The 16,650-nt window shown below is 30.8% G+C and overlaps 3 protein-coding genes across 4 annotated transcripts; 1 reads left to right on the top strand and 2 right to left on the bottom strand.

The window, feature by feature from the left end:
- Positions 1-1,332: 1,332 nt before the first annotated feature.
- LOC142521443 (NAC domain-containing protein 83-like) lies at positions 1,333-6,933 on the bottom strand. 2 transcript variants are annotated; one of them, XM_075624646.1, is made up of 3 exons: positions 6,620-6,933; positions 6,252-6,535; positions 1,333-1,649 (listed from the first exon to the last, which is right to left on the bottom strand). In XM_075624646.1, the coding sequence occupies exons 1-3, from the start codon at positions 6,804-6,806 to the stop codon at positions 1,455-1,457; spliced, it is 666 nt and encodes a 221-aa protein (XP_075480761.1). In that variant the 5' UTR covers positions 6,807-6,933; the 3' UTR covers positions 1,333-1,454. The 2 variants fall into 2 exon arrangements, with proteins under 2 accessions (XP_075480761.1, XP_075480762.1); XM_075624647.1 differs by having other exon boundaries at positions 1,333-1,643.
- Positions 6,934-10,276: 3,343 nt separating this feature from the next.
- Positions 10,277-12,149, top strand: LOC142520676 (mitochondrial import inner membrane translocase subunit TIM8). The gene is made up of 2 exons (XM_075623765.1): positions 10,277-10,379; positions 11,698-12,149. Exons 1-2 carry the CDS (start codon positions 10,332-10,334, stop codon positions 11,878-11,880), a joined length of 231 nt encoding a protein of 76 aa, XP_075479880.1. The 5' UTR covers positions 10,277-10,331; the 3' UTR covers positions 11,881-12,149.
- A 1,145-nt stretch (positions 12,150-13,294) lies between these two features.
- Positions 13,295-16,283, bottom strand: LOC142521057 (putative protein S-acyltransferase 7). Its single transcript, XM_075624242.1, has 5 exons — positions 16,002-16,283; positions 15,326-15,508; positions 14,605-14,895; positions 14,091-14,324; positions 13,295-13,946 (listed from the first exon to the last, which is right to left on the bottom strand). The coding sequence occupies exons 1-5, from the start codon at positions 16,092-16,094 to the stop codon at positions 13,641-13,643; spliced, it is 1,107 nt and encodes a 368-aa protein (XP_075480357.1). The 5' UTR covers positions 16,095-16,283; the 3' UTR covers positions 13,295-13,640.
- Positions 16,284-16,650: the final 367 nt, after the last annotated feature.

Here is a 16,650-nt window from a genome sequence, read left to right as displayed (position 1 = left end):
GGGTTGGCAAACCTGCCCCCACCCTCGACTTAGAATTGCAGCTTATTCCATATATTCTCCCGGCCTCGACGATGATCATCCCGGAGGCCGACATTGTTAGTGAAGAGGAGATGGGAAACAGGATCTAGTTGAGTTTGAAGATGCAGATAAGTGCCAAGGAAGAGCAAAATCAAAGTGGTGAAATCTTATCCTTTATTTATTTTATTTTGCTAGTGCATGAATTTACAAATTTTGATCTCATTTAATGGGTTATCGTACCTCGTTCAGAGTTTAAATTGATTGTTTACTCGTAAGATGAAATGATTAATGATGAAATTATTGTAAAACTTGAGTTAAATGTGAAACGATACTTTTTACGTTGGACGAAAAATTTAATATTTTGAAATAATTAAATATAAAAATATAATACTTCACAATAAAAATAAATAATTTTTGACTCATGTCATAAAGAAAAGTTGATTCTAATTACACAAAAAAAAGCTTAATTTCATATAATTAAAATTTAAACTTGTTATTTCATTATGTCAAAGTTTTCAATATTTAGAATATTAAAATTAAAACTTTAATCATTACAAAGCAAATATTAAATAGAAATTTAAAATTAGAACAGATATATACAAAAAAAAATTATTTACATCTTTATTATATAATTTAGATTTTTTTACATGTTTATTACATAATTTAGATATTTTATATTATACTTAATTTTTTTATATATAATTACAAACTAACCAGTAATTAAATTGATGTTGAAAGTTTTGAAAAAATATGTATCGAGGCACATTAATGAATAACTATCAAAACATCCATCTTCTATTTTTTCGTAATCTCATATTTGAAATTTTAAGAACTAAAAATCTAAAAATCCACACTTTATTGTTACAATGAACATCGAAATAGTTAAATAAATTTAATTAATATATTAATGGACGAAAACTTGTGTGAGACGGTCTCACGAATCGTATTTTGAGAGACGGATCTCTTATTTGGGTCATCCATGAAAAGTATTACTTTTTATGCTAAAAGTATTGCTTTTTATTTTGAATATATGTAGGGTTGATCGGTCTCACAGATAAAAATTCGTGAGACCGTTTCACAAGAGACTTAATTTTTTAGAATAATCTTAACAATTCTAATGGTCTGATACATTCAAAATTTGTTGATTTTGCTTAATATCAAATTCAAAAATCGGATATTTCTGACCGTCGAAATAAATTTTTATTTTATCTTTTTTCAAATATAATTAATATTGTGTGATTTTTTTAAAATAAAAATTATGGGATTTATAACTTTTAAAAAATATTAAAAAAATTGAAAGGGGAGAAATTGTTTCAAAGATTTTATTTTGATATTTTATTACTCTTAATTTAATTAATCATACATTAATTCATATATACAAAATTCTTTGGAAAAAATCGAGGGAAGCGGTTCTGTCTCTAGATGCAATGTTCTTGCTACTGATCAGTTTCATCATTGGAAACAATATCTGAAGAGACCTCAGTTAGAATACTAGAAGAATCAGAATCCATCGACGACGACGACGACGAAGAATCATAGCTCCCAAGTCCGACGCTGTAATCAGTTCTTGTTTTCTTCATAGATAAATGGCACAAAACCCAGTTTCCTAATGGAACCAAAGATCCCTGCAACTATACATATAAAATCAATATCCAATTAGTGTAAGAAATTATGACACATTATTATGAAAATTCAAAAGAAAAATAAAAAACGTGTGTCAACAATGGCGACGGCTATCGCACACATCTTTTGACAAAACCTTTGCGTAAGCCGCCTCAACTTTGGAAAATTTGAGGAGTGCACGTCTCTTCTTTTGAACTCTCAAAGCTCCCTCAAACTCATTGATGGTATGAGTTTGCCTATAAATACCGAAGGCATTGAGGTCCCTAGAGACACAATCTCATACAGAATAATACATCATCTATAGAGAGATTGGAGTGTTTAGAAGGCTTCAATCGGAGGAAAATCAGAAGACTTAAAGATGATTCAATGGCTGGAGGTAACGCTCGATTTAGCTTCCGCATTTTTGTTTATCATGTTTATATACGTGCAGAAACATGATTTTTGAGAAAATCTCTAACATTTGGTATCAGAGCCGTGATATCTCTGCCTTGAAAATATTGTTTCCATTTTCTGAAAACTGGATATCGAAAAAGTTTTGCGTAAAAGCTTGAAGTTGGGAAGTTTACGTAAAAATTAAAGTTCGGAGATAAAACAATATTAAGAAATTTACCTTAAAATTGTGTTCTCAATCGGAGTTTGAAGTTCTTCCTTGAATCTTGAAAAATAAAAATTTTGAGAGCAGAAATTTCATTACAAAAGTTTCTGAAATTTTTTATTTTGAAACGAGGAGATGAAGAAGACTTCGAAAGTTTACAAATTGTGGCAATTGAATTCATGCATTTCACATATACGCTGAATTCAATTATTCAGAAGACAAATCATTCAATTGTAAAGGGATCCACACAATTAAAAGCTTGCAGATTGGTGATTAAAATTTATTATTATTATTTAAAAAATAATAATAATAATTAATGTGAGACCCACAATTAATGTTGTGAGACCCATCAATGTGAAAAATGAAAGAGGTTGTCGGAAATTTTTTTATTATTGTTATTTTTAAAATAAAATATAATAATAAATAAATAAATAATGATTAATGTGTTATTAAGTTATATGTATAATTCGGTATACATATAGCATTTAGTTAAATGATTTATACACATTAAAATAATTCTAAGTTCAACGTAATTTCTAATACATGTCTAAAAATTATTTTGCATGTTAGATAATGTCAAATATTATGGATAAGTGTTTGATTTGTACATGCAAATTTAATATTATGTTTGCATTTATTCTAGAAATTTAAAATGCAAATAATATTGAAAAATAATTTATACATCAATATTCACATTATGTTCATATTAAATTATATTAAGTTGTTTATAATTTGAAATGAACATATCAAGTAAGATGTGAATATAATAAAATAAAATATTTCAGATGTTCACAAATGAACAAATAATCCTCACTTTATCACTACTCTGATAAAAGAGAAAAACTTATGAGGAGCTCACATTTTGATCCTCACTTTATCACTACTCTGATTGAAGAGAAAAACTGATGAGGAACGTATTTGTTCATATTATGTAAAATTGTGAATATAAAGTTATTTTAATGAAAAATTTTGGCTTATAAAGATTCACATAAATGTGAATAATTAAAGTGAATAATAATTATAAGGTGACATGAGAAAACATGATCTGGGGGAGTTCTTCATAGATCGGTTTAAACTGCCTTGACTAGCCACTGATCTCCCTGATGAATGTTGCTCTGACTAGGAGTTAGGTATTTAAAGGGCCTTAGCACTACCTATTTTTCCTGAGAGCACTCTTGGAAAGTGTTGATTGTGTTACTAAATATTATTATATAAAGATTTAAGTAAAGCCAAAAATTTTGTCTAGTGATCAGTATAATTTTAAATAATTAAGGTTTAGCCACATCACCCTTAATTATGAGAAATTATACATTAATTCAGATGTGGATCACATTAAGGGCATTTATTAAGTATAAAAATACAATAAAATAAATAAATAAAATTGTCCAGTGATCTATATAATTTTAAATAATTAAGGTTTAGCCACAGCACCCTTAAATATGAGAAATTATGCATTAAGTCGGTTAAGGATCACATAAAGGACATTTATCTAGTGATCCGTATAATTTTATATAATTAAGGTTTAGTCACAGCACCCTTAATTATGAGAAATTATACATTAAGTCGGTTAAGGATCACATAAAAGACATTTATAAAATCAAAATTTACGTCTAGTGAACCGTCTAATTTTAAATAATTAAGGTTTGGCCACAACACCCTTAATTATGTAAAATTACACATTAAGTGGGCTGAGGATCACATGAAAGACATTTATTAAGAGCATAAATATTTAAATAATTGTGATTTAATGTCTTAGTGATTCGTATAATTTTAATTTATTAAAGAATATCGATAGCATCTTTAATTGAATTAAAATTATACATAAATTTTTAATCATATTTAGTTATAACAGACATAAATTACATAAAATTATTCATCATTTTGATAATACTTTGAGATGAATAATTATGAAGAATAAATATTTTATGCATAAAGAATTTAATATCCTAGTGATTCGTATGATTTTAATTAATTGAAGAGTAGCCACAACATCTTTGATTGAATTAAAATTATACATAAATTATGATGATCACATTTGGTTATAAGGGATATAAATTGTAATTAATTATATTTGAACATTGAAATTTATCCCACAAGAAATTTCGTTATGTTAAATATAATTAATTAGGATACAATATTGAGTTATTTTCTTAATTTATCCACATGGATTAAGAATTGAATATAATTCAATAGTTATATCATTAAGTCGTATGAATCTAATTGAATTAAAAATTCTGTCCACAGACAATTTTTATGTCAGTGATTCATATGTAGATCATGATTTACATGGGTGAAACATGACATATGCTTTATTGCTTCATTTAATAACATTAGCATGTATTCATTAATTTTGCAGCATATTGCTATTACTCTGATATTAATTTCTTGAAAAATGATTTGATTAGTGGGAGCGATTAAATTCAGAATATTGATCATTATGATGCTCATTCATCCACACAAGTTATATGTATTGATTGCTATTCACAACATCCTCTATTTAAAAAGAATGTTGTGAAACAAATCATATAAATTCCATAAAAATTTGGTTCAATTGCCATTAATTTTTTAGATGAGTCTTCAAAACAGATAAAGTCTCATTAGGCAACATAAAACAACATAAAGAATTCTTCTCTAGTGATGATAAATATTTAATATTTCAAGATTAAGAAAACGATATGGATTGAAACAAGTCTCACATTAGTGGTATTTCAGGTTTTACAATATTATCTCTTCATTAAGTTTTGTTGAGAATATTGTGGGCCATTATGAATACCAGAAGGTTAGTGGGAGCTTAATTATTATCAGAGTAATATAAATATTTGACCACTAAAAAAGGTGCAAAATGTTTTGGGATACCTTTATGGTATTAAAGTTTTACATGCTTATGTGTGACGAATTGACAATTTGGAAAGTGATTTGCTACTTCCACTATTAAGTCAAAATTCGTCATTGAAGCAATATTGTGTGGTGTATTTCAAGGAGTTTCATTATGGGCTTAGAATTATGAATTCTATGTCTAAGCCATTAAGATTATATTACTGCAATTCAGTTATGGTCTTTGTGACTAAAGCGGTGGTCGAATTAAGTATATCGACATAATGTATTTTAAACCGTTGGAGAACGTTTTAATAAAGTGATCATTGAACATGTTAGCACTGAATTAATGATCTTTTAACCTAAAGGCATGCAAATTTCAGATGTTAAAGGATCATATGGTAATTACTGATGGATTTGATTCCATAATAAATTTATGTTATATACATTTGGTTTTGATAATGAAACGCATTCAGTTATGATATTTCTCATATTCAGTTATGTACATATTCAGTTATCTTGCGAAAAATATCAATAAAGTTGGACCTCGAATAAACATTGGGTTTATTCATTAAGTTATACAGATTTGAGAGACATAATGCATTGTAATACATGGAAGATAATATTCGTTTTAAGATGACCTATCGCCATGATTCATGTATTTTGTTTTCTCCTATGGTAAAAGAGATATATATATGTGTCAAGTGGGAGAATGTAAGAAATCATGACACATATTATTATGAAAATTCAAAAGAAAAATTAAAAACGTGTGTCAACAATGGCGACGGCTATCGCACACATCTTTTGACAAAACATTTGCGTAAGCCGCCTCAACTTTGGAAAATTTGAGTAGTGCACGTCTCTTCTTTTGAACTCTCAAAGCTCCCTCAAACTCATTGATGGTATGAGTTTGCCTATAAATACCGAAGGCATTGAGGTCCCTAGAGACACAATCTCATACAGAATAATACACCATCTACAGAGAGATTGGAGTGTTTAGAAGGCTTCAATCGGAGGAAAATCAGAAGACTTAAAGATGATTCAATGGCTGGAGGTAACGCTCGATTTAGCTTCCGTATTTTTGTTTATCATGTTTATATACGTACAGAAACATGATTTTTGAGAAAATCTCTAACAATCAGTACCAAGAAAACTATACAATAACTTGAAAAAATAAAAGACAATTTAGAAAAAATCATACCGGAGAAATTTTATTCTTCTGCTGGATTGAACAAGCTGATGTTGCAAGGGCAGTAATGCAGTATTCATGCATGATCCAATCAGTTTTCGAAACGCGAGAGTTCTTCCCCTCGTGGAACACCAGTGTCCTCTTGATTCCGACTAGTGGCATCGTTTTCGAACAAATTATTCGTTTCTCCGGACCAATGGCCTTCCAGAAACCAGCACGAGTTGGTATTACAGTTCGGTTCCAGTTCCCATACTTGGCTTTGTTGATGAAAAAGTACCTTTCTTGATCCGAACCGCCTACGCAAACAAAGAACAATCAATCACAGAAAAACTCTATTTTTATACCTTAATCAAGAATGCAAAAAAACTGTGATAAATTACATGTTGGAAAACTCCGGGGACCTGATCCGGAAATGGCGATTTCCGGAATGATCGAAGCAGGCAATGGATATGAAAATATTTTCCGGGCCAAGTACTGAAACACAATCTCTTTATCCGTGGGCTGGAACCGGAATCCAGGAGGCAATTTGCTGATAACTCCATCTTCGATGAAGCTAAACTTGTCCATTAATGTCGACTAATTTTCGCGAAAAAATTATCACAGAAAATATTAAGAATCCGATGGTGAATATGGCAAACGCAGCAAGGGATTTAAAGGAAGCTGAAACTTAGAGAGTAAGGGTGGACGTGCATGGAGAATTCTACACTTGGGGGGTTGTATATAAAGGAGTGTATTAATGGAATTCTACTTTTCTTTAGAAAAATGATGTCCATTGCCACATATTGCATATAATTTTTTTAATCCCTAAACATATTTTTTGTCTGTAAAAAGATATAAAATTATAATTGTCATCCCACCCAACTCGAATTTACGAGGGTGCGATGCACATAATGTTATTTTATGTAATTATTTATTAAATTTAGTAAATATTAATGTTTGAAAATTCATTAGAATTGTTGATATAATACAATTAATATATTTAAATATAATTATATGAAAATGTTTATATAATCTAATATAACAATTAAATGATGATAACAATTAAATTGATTTCTTTATTTTGGTTGGGTGTAACTGTTATTAATAAAAAAAAATCTAAAATCATATATTATTTTGTTTATCAAAAATTTAAATAATAAATAAATATATTTCAAAAATCAATTATTAAATAAATAGATTTTGATTAAAAATTTTAATTATTCTTTTAGAATATATTAAAAAATATTTATATTGGAATTCTAATTAAGATACATAATAATAATAACAATAATAATAATAACAACAATTGACGGATACTCAATATACCAAAATTCGATGTGACGCTCTTTTAAAAGTTAAAAATCACAATAGTATATATAAAAAATTATATTATATTTAATATGTTCGAGAGTATCGATAAATAAATATATAAAACTAACAAAAAACTCAAAATTATAATAAAAATTAAATGAAATGATATAACCGACGTAGGAAAATTTGAATTTTTCTAAAAAAATTTGAAATATTTCATATTTAATTACAATTTTTTCCCTATTTGTTTCAAATATTCAGATGAATACATTAATAATAATAAATATTTTCTTTTATAACAATTTTTTGGCTGGAAATTTCGTAAAAAAAACTTATATATATATATATATATATATATATATATATATATAATATACACACACACATATATGTGTGTGCACTGTGTGTATGTATAATCAAAATAGGCATTAGCTTTGATGTTTTTTTTCTTCTTTTTCTTGTTTTAGTATATTTTTTTATCATAACATTGTCATGACATTTGATTCCGAAAAATGCTGAAATGTCCCAATTCATATTACCAACTGAATCCAAATTGTCAGAATTAAAAAGTTAATACATCAATACCCAAGTTTACATGTTTTTCCCAATAATATATATTATTTATTCAATTTTAACTTTACATAATATCAAAATCACGAAACGACATATACGACATAACCGCTAATTATTGGCATAATACATATATTATGGGCAAAAACTTATGTGAGACGGTCACACAGATCATATGTTGTGAGAAAGATCTCTTATTTGGGTCATCCATGAAAAAATATTATTTTTTATGCTAAGAATATTACTTTTTTATTGTGAATATCGGTAGGATTGACCCGTCTCACAGATAAAGATTCGTGAGATCGTACATACTCTATGCTGTGAATGTGACGAAAACTTAGACGGCTTCATTACCAAAGGCTATCGTCATAATTACTAAATGGATTGATAATTTGGTTTTTAAATGCGAAATTATGGATGTATGACATACAAAGTTTATTGCAAAGTTTATTGCTACACGTATATGTATATTTTAATAAGGTTGGATTAAAATATAAATATAAAGCATGAAGTTAAATATTATTTTCTTGATTTTTTTATTTAAAATTGATAGGGTTGAAAGCGAAAAAGAATGAAAAAGGCTAGAGCTTTATGTGTAAAGCAAATCCCTCCAAAGAGACATGGACTTAAAAATTGGAATTGGATAGGTTCTTTACTTCCTGAAGAAGATGTTGCTTTTGTGTTCGTTTTTTTTTTTTTTTTTACCATAAACCAGAAGGAAGTTAATACATCATATATACTAGTAAGTGACGCTCGTCGATTCGCATTACTGTGTCGCGTAATATCTGTCGATCATGTCAATGCACACTAAACTTTCATGAAGTATATGTAAAAAAATAATGAGCATGTCTTTTGTGAGATAGTCTCACAAATCTTTATCTGTGAGACGGGTAACCCTACCGATATTCACAATAAAAAATAATATTCTTAGCATAAAAAGTAATACCTTTTCATTGATGACCCAAATAAAAGATCATCTCACAAATACGACCCGTGAGACCGGCTCACACAAGTTTTTGCCCCTATTAAAAACGATAAATTTAAATATATATTTATTTAATTTACTTTTTCAATAATTTTGGATGAAAACACAAGTAAAACACATATATTGGAATGTAGGGAGATATGACAAGCATCGAAAATTGACTGCCACCTAATTTTTTTGGCCAAAATTTGTATTCGATGCAAAGGGATCTCTCAAAACGATAAATTCAAGAATCTAACATCAAATTCATTTGGGAATCATCATTGAATACGATGCAATTTTTTTTTAAAAGTTTTCGAATAAATTGAATTAAAGTTGTATTTTGTGAACTTTTGTGTTCATTGGTCAGTTCGATTTTACATTGACATCTTAAATATAAACATATAAAGTCCCAATAAAAATTCAGCTAATTATTTACATATTCAATCAAAATTTAAAATATGTAAAAATTAACATAATTAAGTATATATAGAGTTTTAATATGATGCACACCCACCGTGTATATTTATGTGAGCACCGATTATGTGTCACTCACTTATTGGATGTACGATTTTGATATATTTTTCATATCAAATAGGTGAGTGTAATCTCATCGATGCTCACAAAAATATAGACGGTGTGTGTGCATCATATCAAAACTATATATATTTGATGTAGAAAATGGCATCTCAAAATAACAATTATTCACTGTAGGGGGAAAAATAAATTTATGGCATCTAATATTAAATAAAAGTTAATTAATTTTTTTATTTATGGCTCAAATATTATTGAATTGAATAATAAAGTATTTAGTTTCAAATTTATTTTTCCGAGTAGGTCTCTTGTGAGACGGTCTCACGAATCTTTATCTGTGAGACGGGTCAACCATACCGATATTCACAATAAAAAGTAACACTCTTAGCATAAAAAGTAATATTTTTTCATGGATGACCCAAATAAGATATCTTTCTCACAAAATACGACCCGTGAGACCGTCTCACACAAGTTTTTGCTTATTTTTTCAGATATTTTAAATTTCTGTCAATTTTATATATTAAAAAATTATATCCTAATAAATAGTTTTTAAATAAAAAATAGATATTTATTTTAAAAAAAAAATTCAAATTCGAGTACAAAATGAGGTACCCGGCCCAAGCCCACAATTATATGTCCAGTTATGAGATGGACCCGTGTCGTGTCATTCAAGATTTCAAGTGTTGTATTGCTAGGGTTTCTGGTCACTTATTGAATTAACTCAAAAAATTTCAATGGATTCTTCTGCTCTTAGTTCCCCTGAATTGCAGAGGTTTCTGAACGTAAGTGATTCGAACTACTATTCATTTGAATCGTGCGTGCGTGCGTTTGTTTCATTTGGGTGTTGTGCATTAAATCTAGATTTGAATTTATTTAATACAAATTTTAGGAGGCAGTCGATTAGTTTAACTGTGAGGAATTAATCAGAGTTTGGATTCAAATGTTTTAGCTTTTTTGATGGGATCTTCTGCGTGTATATTTATATTTGGAGAGACTTATGAGGTGTTGTTCATTTTAATTCGATGTCACGGAATGAGTTATAATGACATGTTGAATTCTGTGTAGTAATCTGCAGGTGTGTGAAAACATGACTATTGTATTAAGTTGGTTCCAAAGTCTAATTTTTTTTTGTTATTGTTTCGATTTCCGTTTAGATTTCTATTGTGAGATGCTTCAGATTGCAGTTTCAATCAATTCCTAACCATTTATTTCTTTTCTCCCATGGAATCACACTGTCCGAAATTTTTTGACCGTGCTTTCTTATTGAGGAAATATGATGTTTCTTCTACTGATGTTATTTTTGAATATGAAGAGTTAAAAGAAAATATCATGCGCAAATATATGGCCTTATTATTATATATATATATTTTAATGATTGTGGGTGGATTTGAGGTCCTTAAATTTCATCCATTTTTGGGTCTAAGAAATTACCTTTTAAGTTAAAACCTTGTCTCCCTAGGAAAGATTTGGTGATTTGTTCCAACTATTTGCACATTGGCTCGCAGGCACGCTTTGTCTTTGTTTTTGCCTCATTTTGTTCCGTCTTTCTCACCCATAGCAATTTTGTATGATATGAAATATTTGTTTGGTCCAAATTCTGATGTTAGTGTCCACTACATCTTTATTTACTTTCTGAGTTACATTTTGTAATTTCCTTTTAAACCCTGGAGATTTAATAGGCTATAGTTTGTTGCTCAAGATAACTATCACTTAGTGTATTAGATCACTTCTTTAATGTCATTTGTCAACTTGTCATGGTATGTGAAGAAGCTTGCTCAAGTATGATTTATGGGCATGCGCGGGTGTAGATTAGCACATCTTTGTACAGAGGGGCTGTGGAACTGTAAGTGTGGTCCATTCAAGACTCTTAAACGGGATTAAACTATAATTTTAGTTCGTGATTGTTTTGCTGCATTTTGTTTTTCACTGATATAGAGCTTTCCACTCTTTAATCGATTTTTTAGGTAGATTATAAAATTGTTTGTCAATATCACCGAAACCCATAGGCACTACTTTCTTCTTTGAGTCGTGTACATGATATTTGTTGATCATATGTAGTTAATTCTCTTGCTGATAAGTTCCATGGATGAATCTCTACAGCAAGAAAAAGAAAAAGCCATGGTTAGTGAAATGATTGGAAAGCTTACATCCGTTTGCTGGGATAAATGCATCACCGGAACTCCTGGAAGCAAGTTCAGTTCTAGTGAATCTACTTGTCTCGCAAATTGTGCCCAACGCTACATGGATATGAGTCTCATCATCATGAAACGTCTCCAGCAGTGAAATTATTCAGAAGGTTGGAAGAAGTTTGTTGAGTCTCGGATCTCGTAAGCGCACTTCTCAAAACAGTGAAGTTAAGCAAGTAATTTTATGCATCTAGGCAAAGGTTTTTTTTTTTTTTTACATCTATAGCATGTTATCATCAGAATGTAACTTGATTTTTTGTTCCGTCGGCTATTTCTTGATCCAGGGACCTTCATGTGTGCAATTTACATTTTCTAAGTTAAGTGTCTAATTATTCTTGAATTTCTAGAGAATTCTAAATTCTTGAATTTTATCTTTGTCAAACCACAGTCATGGGATCATTTTTTAATCTATGGCACCTTACGTTAACTGAAAACACCTGATTCCAAAAATGTGGCATAATGTAATAGATGTCGAGGGAAGTTCATAACTTCAAGAAACAACTTGTTAAATTTGCAATTTTGTTCATCAATATAATTATGGTGTCTTTGGGTCAATTTTAATGGTTAATTTTTTTTTTTATAAGTCAAATGAGACAACATTTTGTATTATATCAATTAAATCAATATTACCAATCAATTTTGAACGTAATACATTGATTTTTCCTTCACATTGGCATGCATTGTTTCACTAATAATTTTTCTAAGGAATATATACGTATATGTAGGTATATTTATAACTACACTTTAACACACAAATTAAAATTGTATTTTCTTAAACTTCTTGCTTAAAAAAACAATTGTGTCGCATTTACCAAGCTCACTATCACTATACGCTTTGTAATGAAATTATTTATTAACACCTATTTATAAATTTACAATAGAATTTAGAATAATTTAAAATTTTATTTCCTTAATTAAAATTTGTATAGTTGCATCGTACAATTAAAATGATATTTTATTTTCTAATAATGGATTAATTAACGATATTAATTAGTTAGTCAAAGGATTAGTCAAGCAGTTAACTATGTCATGAACTTGTACTTTCAAGAAAATGTCTCTCTCATTTCTTCCCCCTGCATTTTTGTCCCCAGCTCCCATGGCTGCGCTTCTTGCTCTTGCTCGATCATTGCAAGATATTTTGGATCTTGAACATTATGTCGATCTTTTTCACTGAGGAAAAAATCCTTTATCTCCATGGAATAGTTGATTTTATTCACTTTCCTTGAAGATTATTCAGATAAGCATCGTGGAACTGTCGATTCGGTGGTAAATGGAATCAGAAAATCTGCATATGAAGCTCAAGATTTCATGGATTCGTATTGTTGTTCGGTATTAACTACTGATGATGATCGGAGTTCTTCAGCGGCTAATGCAGACGAGGTGAAATTGGATGGAGACTTGACCATGGCGTTTGAAAGGATTGGTTTTGTTTGGAAAAAAGACGATGAAGATGAAGAACAGTGGCACAGTACAAGATCTCTGATCCTTTTCTTATTCTTCTACTGTTGATCATTCATCCACTGTCCAAGCTTCCGACAAAAAAATGGTTGTGGGTTTTGATGATGACTTGATCATTGATGAACTCAGCCAAGAAAATTCAATTGTATCAACATGAAAATGGAAACGATGCTTCGAAGAAAGATTTTTGTTCGACGATTATTCGAAGCGAATAGATCCCTTTAGGGCCGATGATTTCCACTTGAAACTCAAATTTTAATGAAAAAAGATTGAGAACAACTTCAGACAGACAAGTTAATATCTACGGGTGAGATATGAAGTATAACCACACTCGTCTTAAAGAATTACATATACACAATTTACCACATCAATAACTTTGATACTCGGTTTCGCCATCTTCTACCATCGATTTTCCATGCTGTCGATGGTATTGATTTCAGGCCCCATGGAATTATCTCGGTCTACACCCTCGTCCCAAGCAGCCTTCCTTCGCTCTCTTCTTGAATTTGTCGAGTTTGTGCTAACAAAACTCGAGCCGACTGCATGAAATGGTTGCATCGCGGGCTTTTTCTGCACTTTTGCTCGAAAGTTGTTCTTTGATAGAGGAATACCACTGCAGAATACCTCCAAGAAGTTGAGAACCATCCCTCTGTTGTAAGGATTCGTGCGTCCATTGTACCGATATCTAAAATTCTCATAAGTTGACTGCAGTAAAAGCATAAAATATTTTCAGATTAAAATTTTTATTCGTTTTGTCAAGATAATTGAGTTTTTTCAAGATGCTTCTAAAAGTTCAGAGGAACCTTAAATTACAGAGAAATTTGAAACAAATGAATACCAGCATGCTACCTGGTTTGAACTGATGAGGTAGAGATGGAATATAGATAGGCCGCCAACGAACCAAAGCGCTAGAAATGTATAGATAATAAGCGCGATGGAGGCTGGAGTTTTGGCCGCTGTTTTAAAGAATGAGGTCTTCTCGCTATTGATTATACTTTTAACATAAACCCAGCAAAACCCGTGTACATACAAGCAAAGAAGTGTTGCTGAGAAGATGAACATGAAAAAGAACCGATAGTTTCTCTGCATCCACAACAAAGAACCATTCAAGAACATTCACATGAACAACAAGAAGCTGCTGCTGAAAAATTCTCAGCAAGAGTTCAAAAAAAGAATTAAACTGAATGAAACATGATAGTGATGCAACTCCAAATTTTTTTTTTAAAGCGTATGGCAGTCCAAATTCTATGTTTTGACAGTCATGTCAGCTTAGCAGTCCGATGGGATAGAAAGCACAGTTGATACTATCAAACAAAAGTTATATGAGACTTGAACTGGTATTGTAACTCAAAATGATACTTACTAGTCCGATGCATTGTCCAACCCAGGGACAGTGATGATCAAATCGTTCCACACAGTTGTCGCAAATCGAGCAATGTGAACAACGAGGAGGCCGATATAGCATACAAGTGTCACAGTATTTGACTTTCACAGTTACTCCATTAACGACTACATCTTTTGAACGAGGAAAACGTGACATTTGATCTATCCTGAGTTCTGCACTAGCTTCATAACTTTCTGGTTCTGGAGGCTGAGAATTGCGAGGTACAATACCTGGATCTCTTCCAGAAGTCAATAGGAGAAGGAATAATACCTGTATGTATACAACAGCCAAATGTTAAACTTGAGCTCATCTCTTATGCCAGAAACAACATCAATCCAACTAAATTTTATCCCTTGGAAATAACATCTCAAGCAAGGGAAAATTATTCCTACTTTTTGGAAAGGAGAAAGCAGAAATTTGTTAAAATATCTATTATCTAAATTTCCACATATAGCTCAAACAACCATAAGAATGTGTGAACACACGATGCCTGCCCGACATACTGGTTCGCGAAAGAAGCAAAAAAAATAGAATCAGAAGATAAATTTCAAGTCACAATCCAGCTACAAGTTAAACATCACAAGACTTTCAATTTGTTCTTAAGTAAAGAACTAAGAAATCTCAACAAAATGAAGCCATGGCATAATGCCTTCCAGACGAACAGAAACAAACATAAACCTTCGAAGGAGACCAGACTTACATATACTGTGAAAACTACACATACTACCATAACCGAGATTCCCCAATCGCCAGAAAAGTCGTCCATTAGTTTTCTGGCAACGAAGACACAGAAAACAGCAGCAGGAGCAACTATTAACAATATTGACAGAAAAACTGATTTCCCATCTGGCCCGAATATGAACCTTCCTCCGAAGCAAAATTTCTGCACAAGAAAATGATCAACATGCAATTTCAGCAAGATTGAGTCGATTAAACATGTTTCAACTGTACTTGAATCGAGAAACAAAGTGATATGATTATTCCCAGCTACGCAACACAACTTTTTCTCCACAATTTTCCATACAGACAAGAAGCAAAATTTCCTTACGTATCTTGCAAAATTGGGAATATAATTTCCCCCTCCTCTAATACAAACTGAAGCTCCTAAAAACCAAATAGATGCATATTAAAAGTACAAAAGATAGCTCAACTTAATAAACACCTCAAACTATTCAAAAGTGAATGCAACAATCCCATGTAACAACAATTCCAGAACAAAGGATCAAAAACTCGAGCTTAAAAATTTAAATAAATTCACGATGATCACAAAGTTTTTCCTTTTCTTTACAGATCAACTATTTCCTGTAAATCACGGGAAAACCCATTAATTGTTTGCCCATAAAAAACTGAAAAAAGAACAAGCAGTAGAAAATCACATTATTGCCTTCCCAAGCACGGTAACTCCTGATCAACTCGGCCGCCCCCTCGGCAGCTCCTGGGTGGGGCTCTGCCGGCGCCACAACATTCATATCTAATCCTTACGATTTTCTTCGTTTCTTTTATCAGCAATTAATACCCTTTCTGTGTCTAAACATGAGATGAATGAAATAGAAGCATGAAGAAAGGATCAAATGGGAGAAGTCAACGAGAAAAAGACAAAGAAGCAATCGTTATGTAGAGTTGAACATTTCGCGGAAAGACGGCTGTTTCGAGCGCGTGGTGATTGTACTCAAGAGTGCGAAGTTGACTTTGACCTATCAATGTCAGCATCACGGAACGGATTTCCGGCTACATTCGATTATTTCCATGGCAATTTAGATAGTCAAAATTTACGTTTTAATTTTTATCATTTTCACTTATGAAACGTGACACAAATAAATCACATCATGGCGTTGCACGGATAAAAATTATGTCAACGTCAAGTCAGAAAAATCTATCGAATTAAAACTCCAATTTATATATTTTTTGAATTGGTTTTTAATTGTGATAACGATTATATTTTACTTCACATAGTAATATCCAGCTAGATTTGAGTTCTTGCGAGACCAATTCGAGCATGTATGACCAGATTTACCTTGTCTACAT

The sequence above is a fragment of the Primulina tabacum genome, chromosome 12 (assembly GCF_025594145.1).
Source record: "Primulina tabacum isolate GXHZ01 chromosome 12, ASM2559414v2, whole genome shotgun sequence".
Taxonomy (NCBI): domain Eukaryota; kingdom Viridiplantae; phylum Streptophyta; class Magnoliopsida; order Lamiales; family Gesneriaceae; genus Primulina; species Primulina tabacum.
This window is presented reverse-complemented; position numbering and strand designations above follow the sequence as displayed.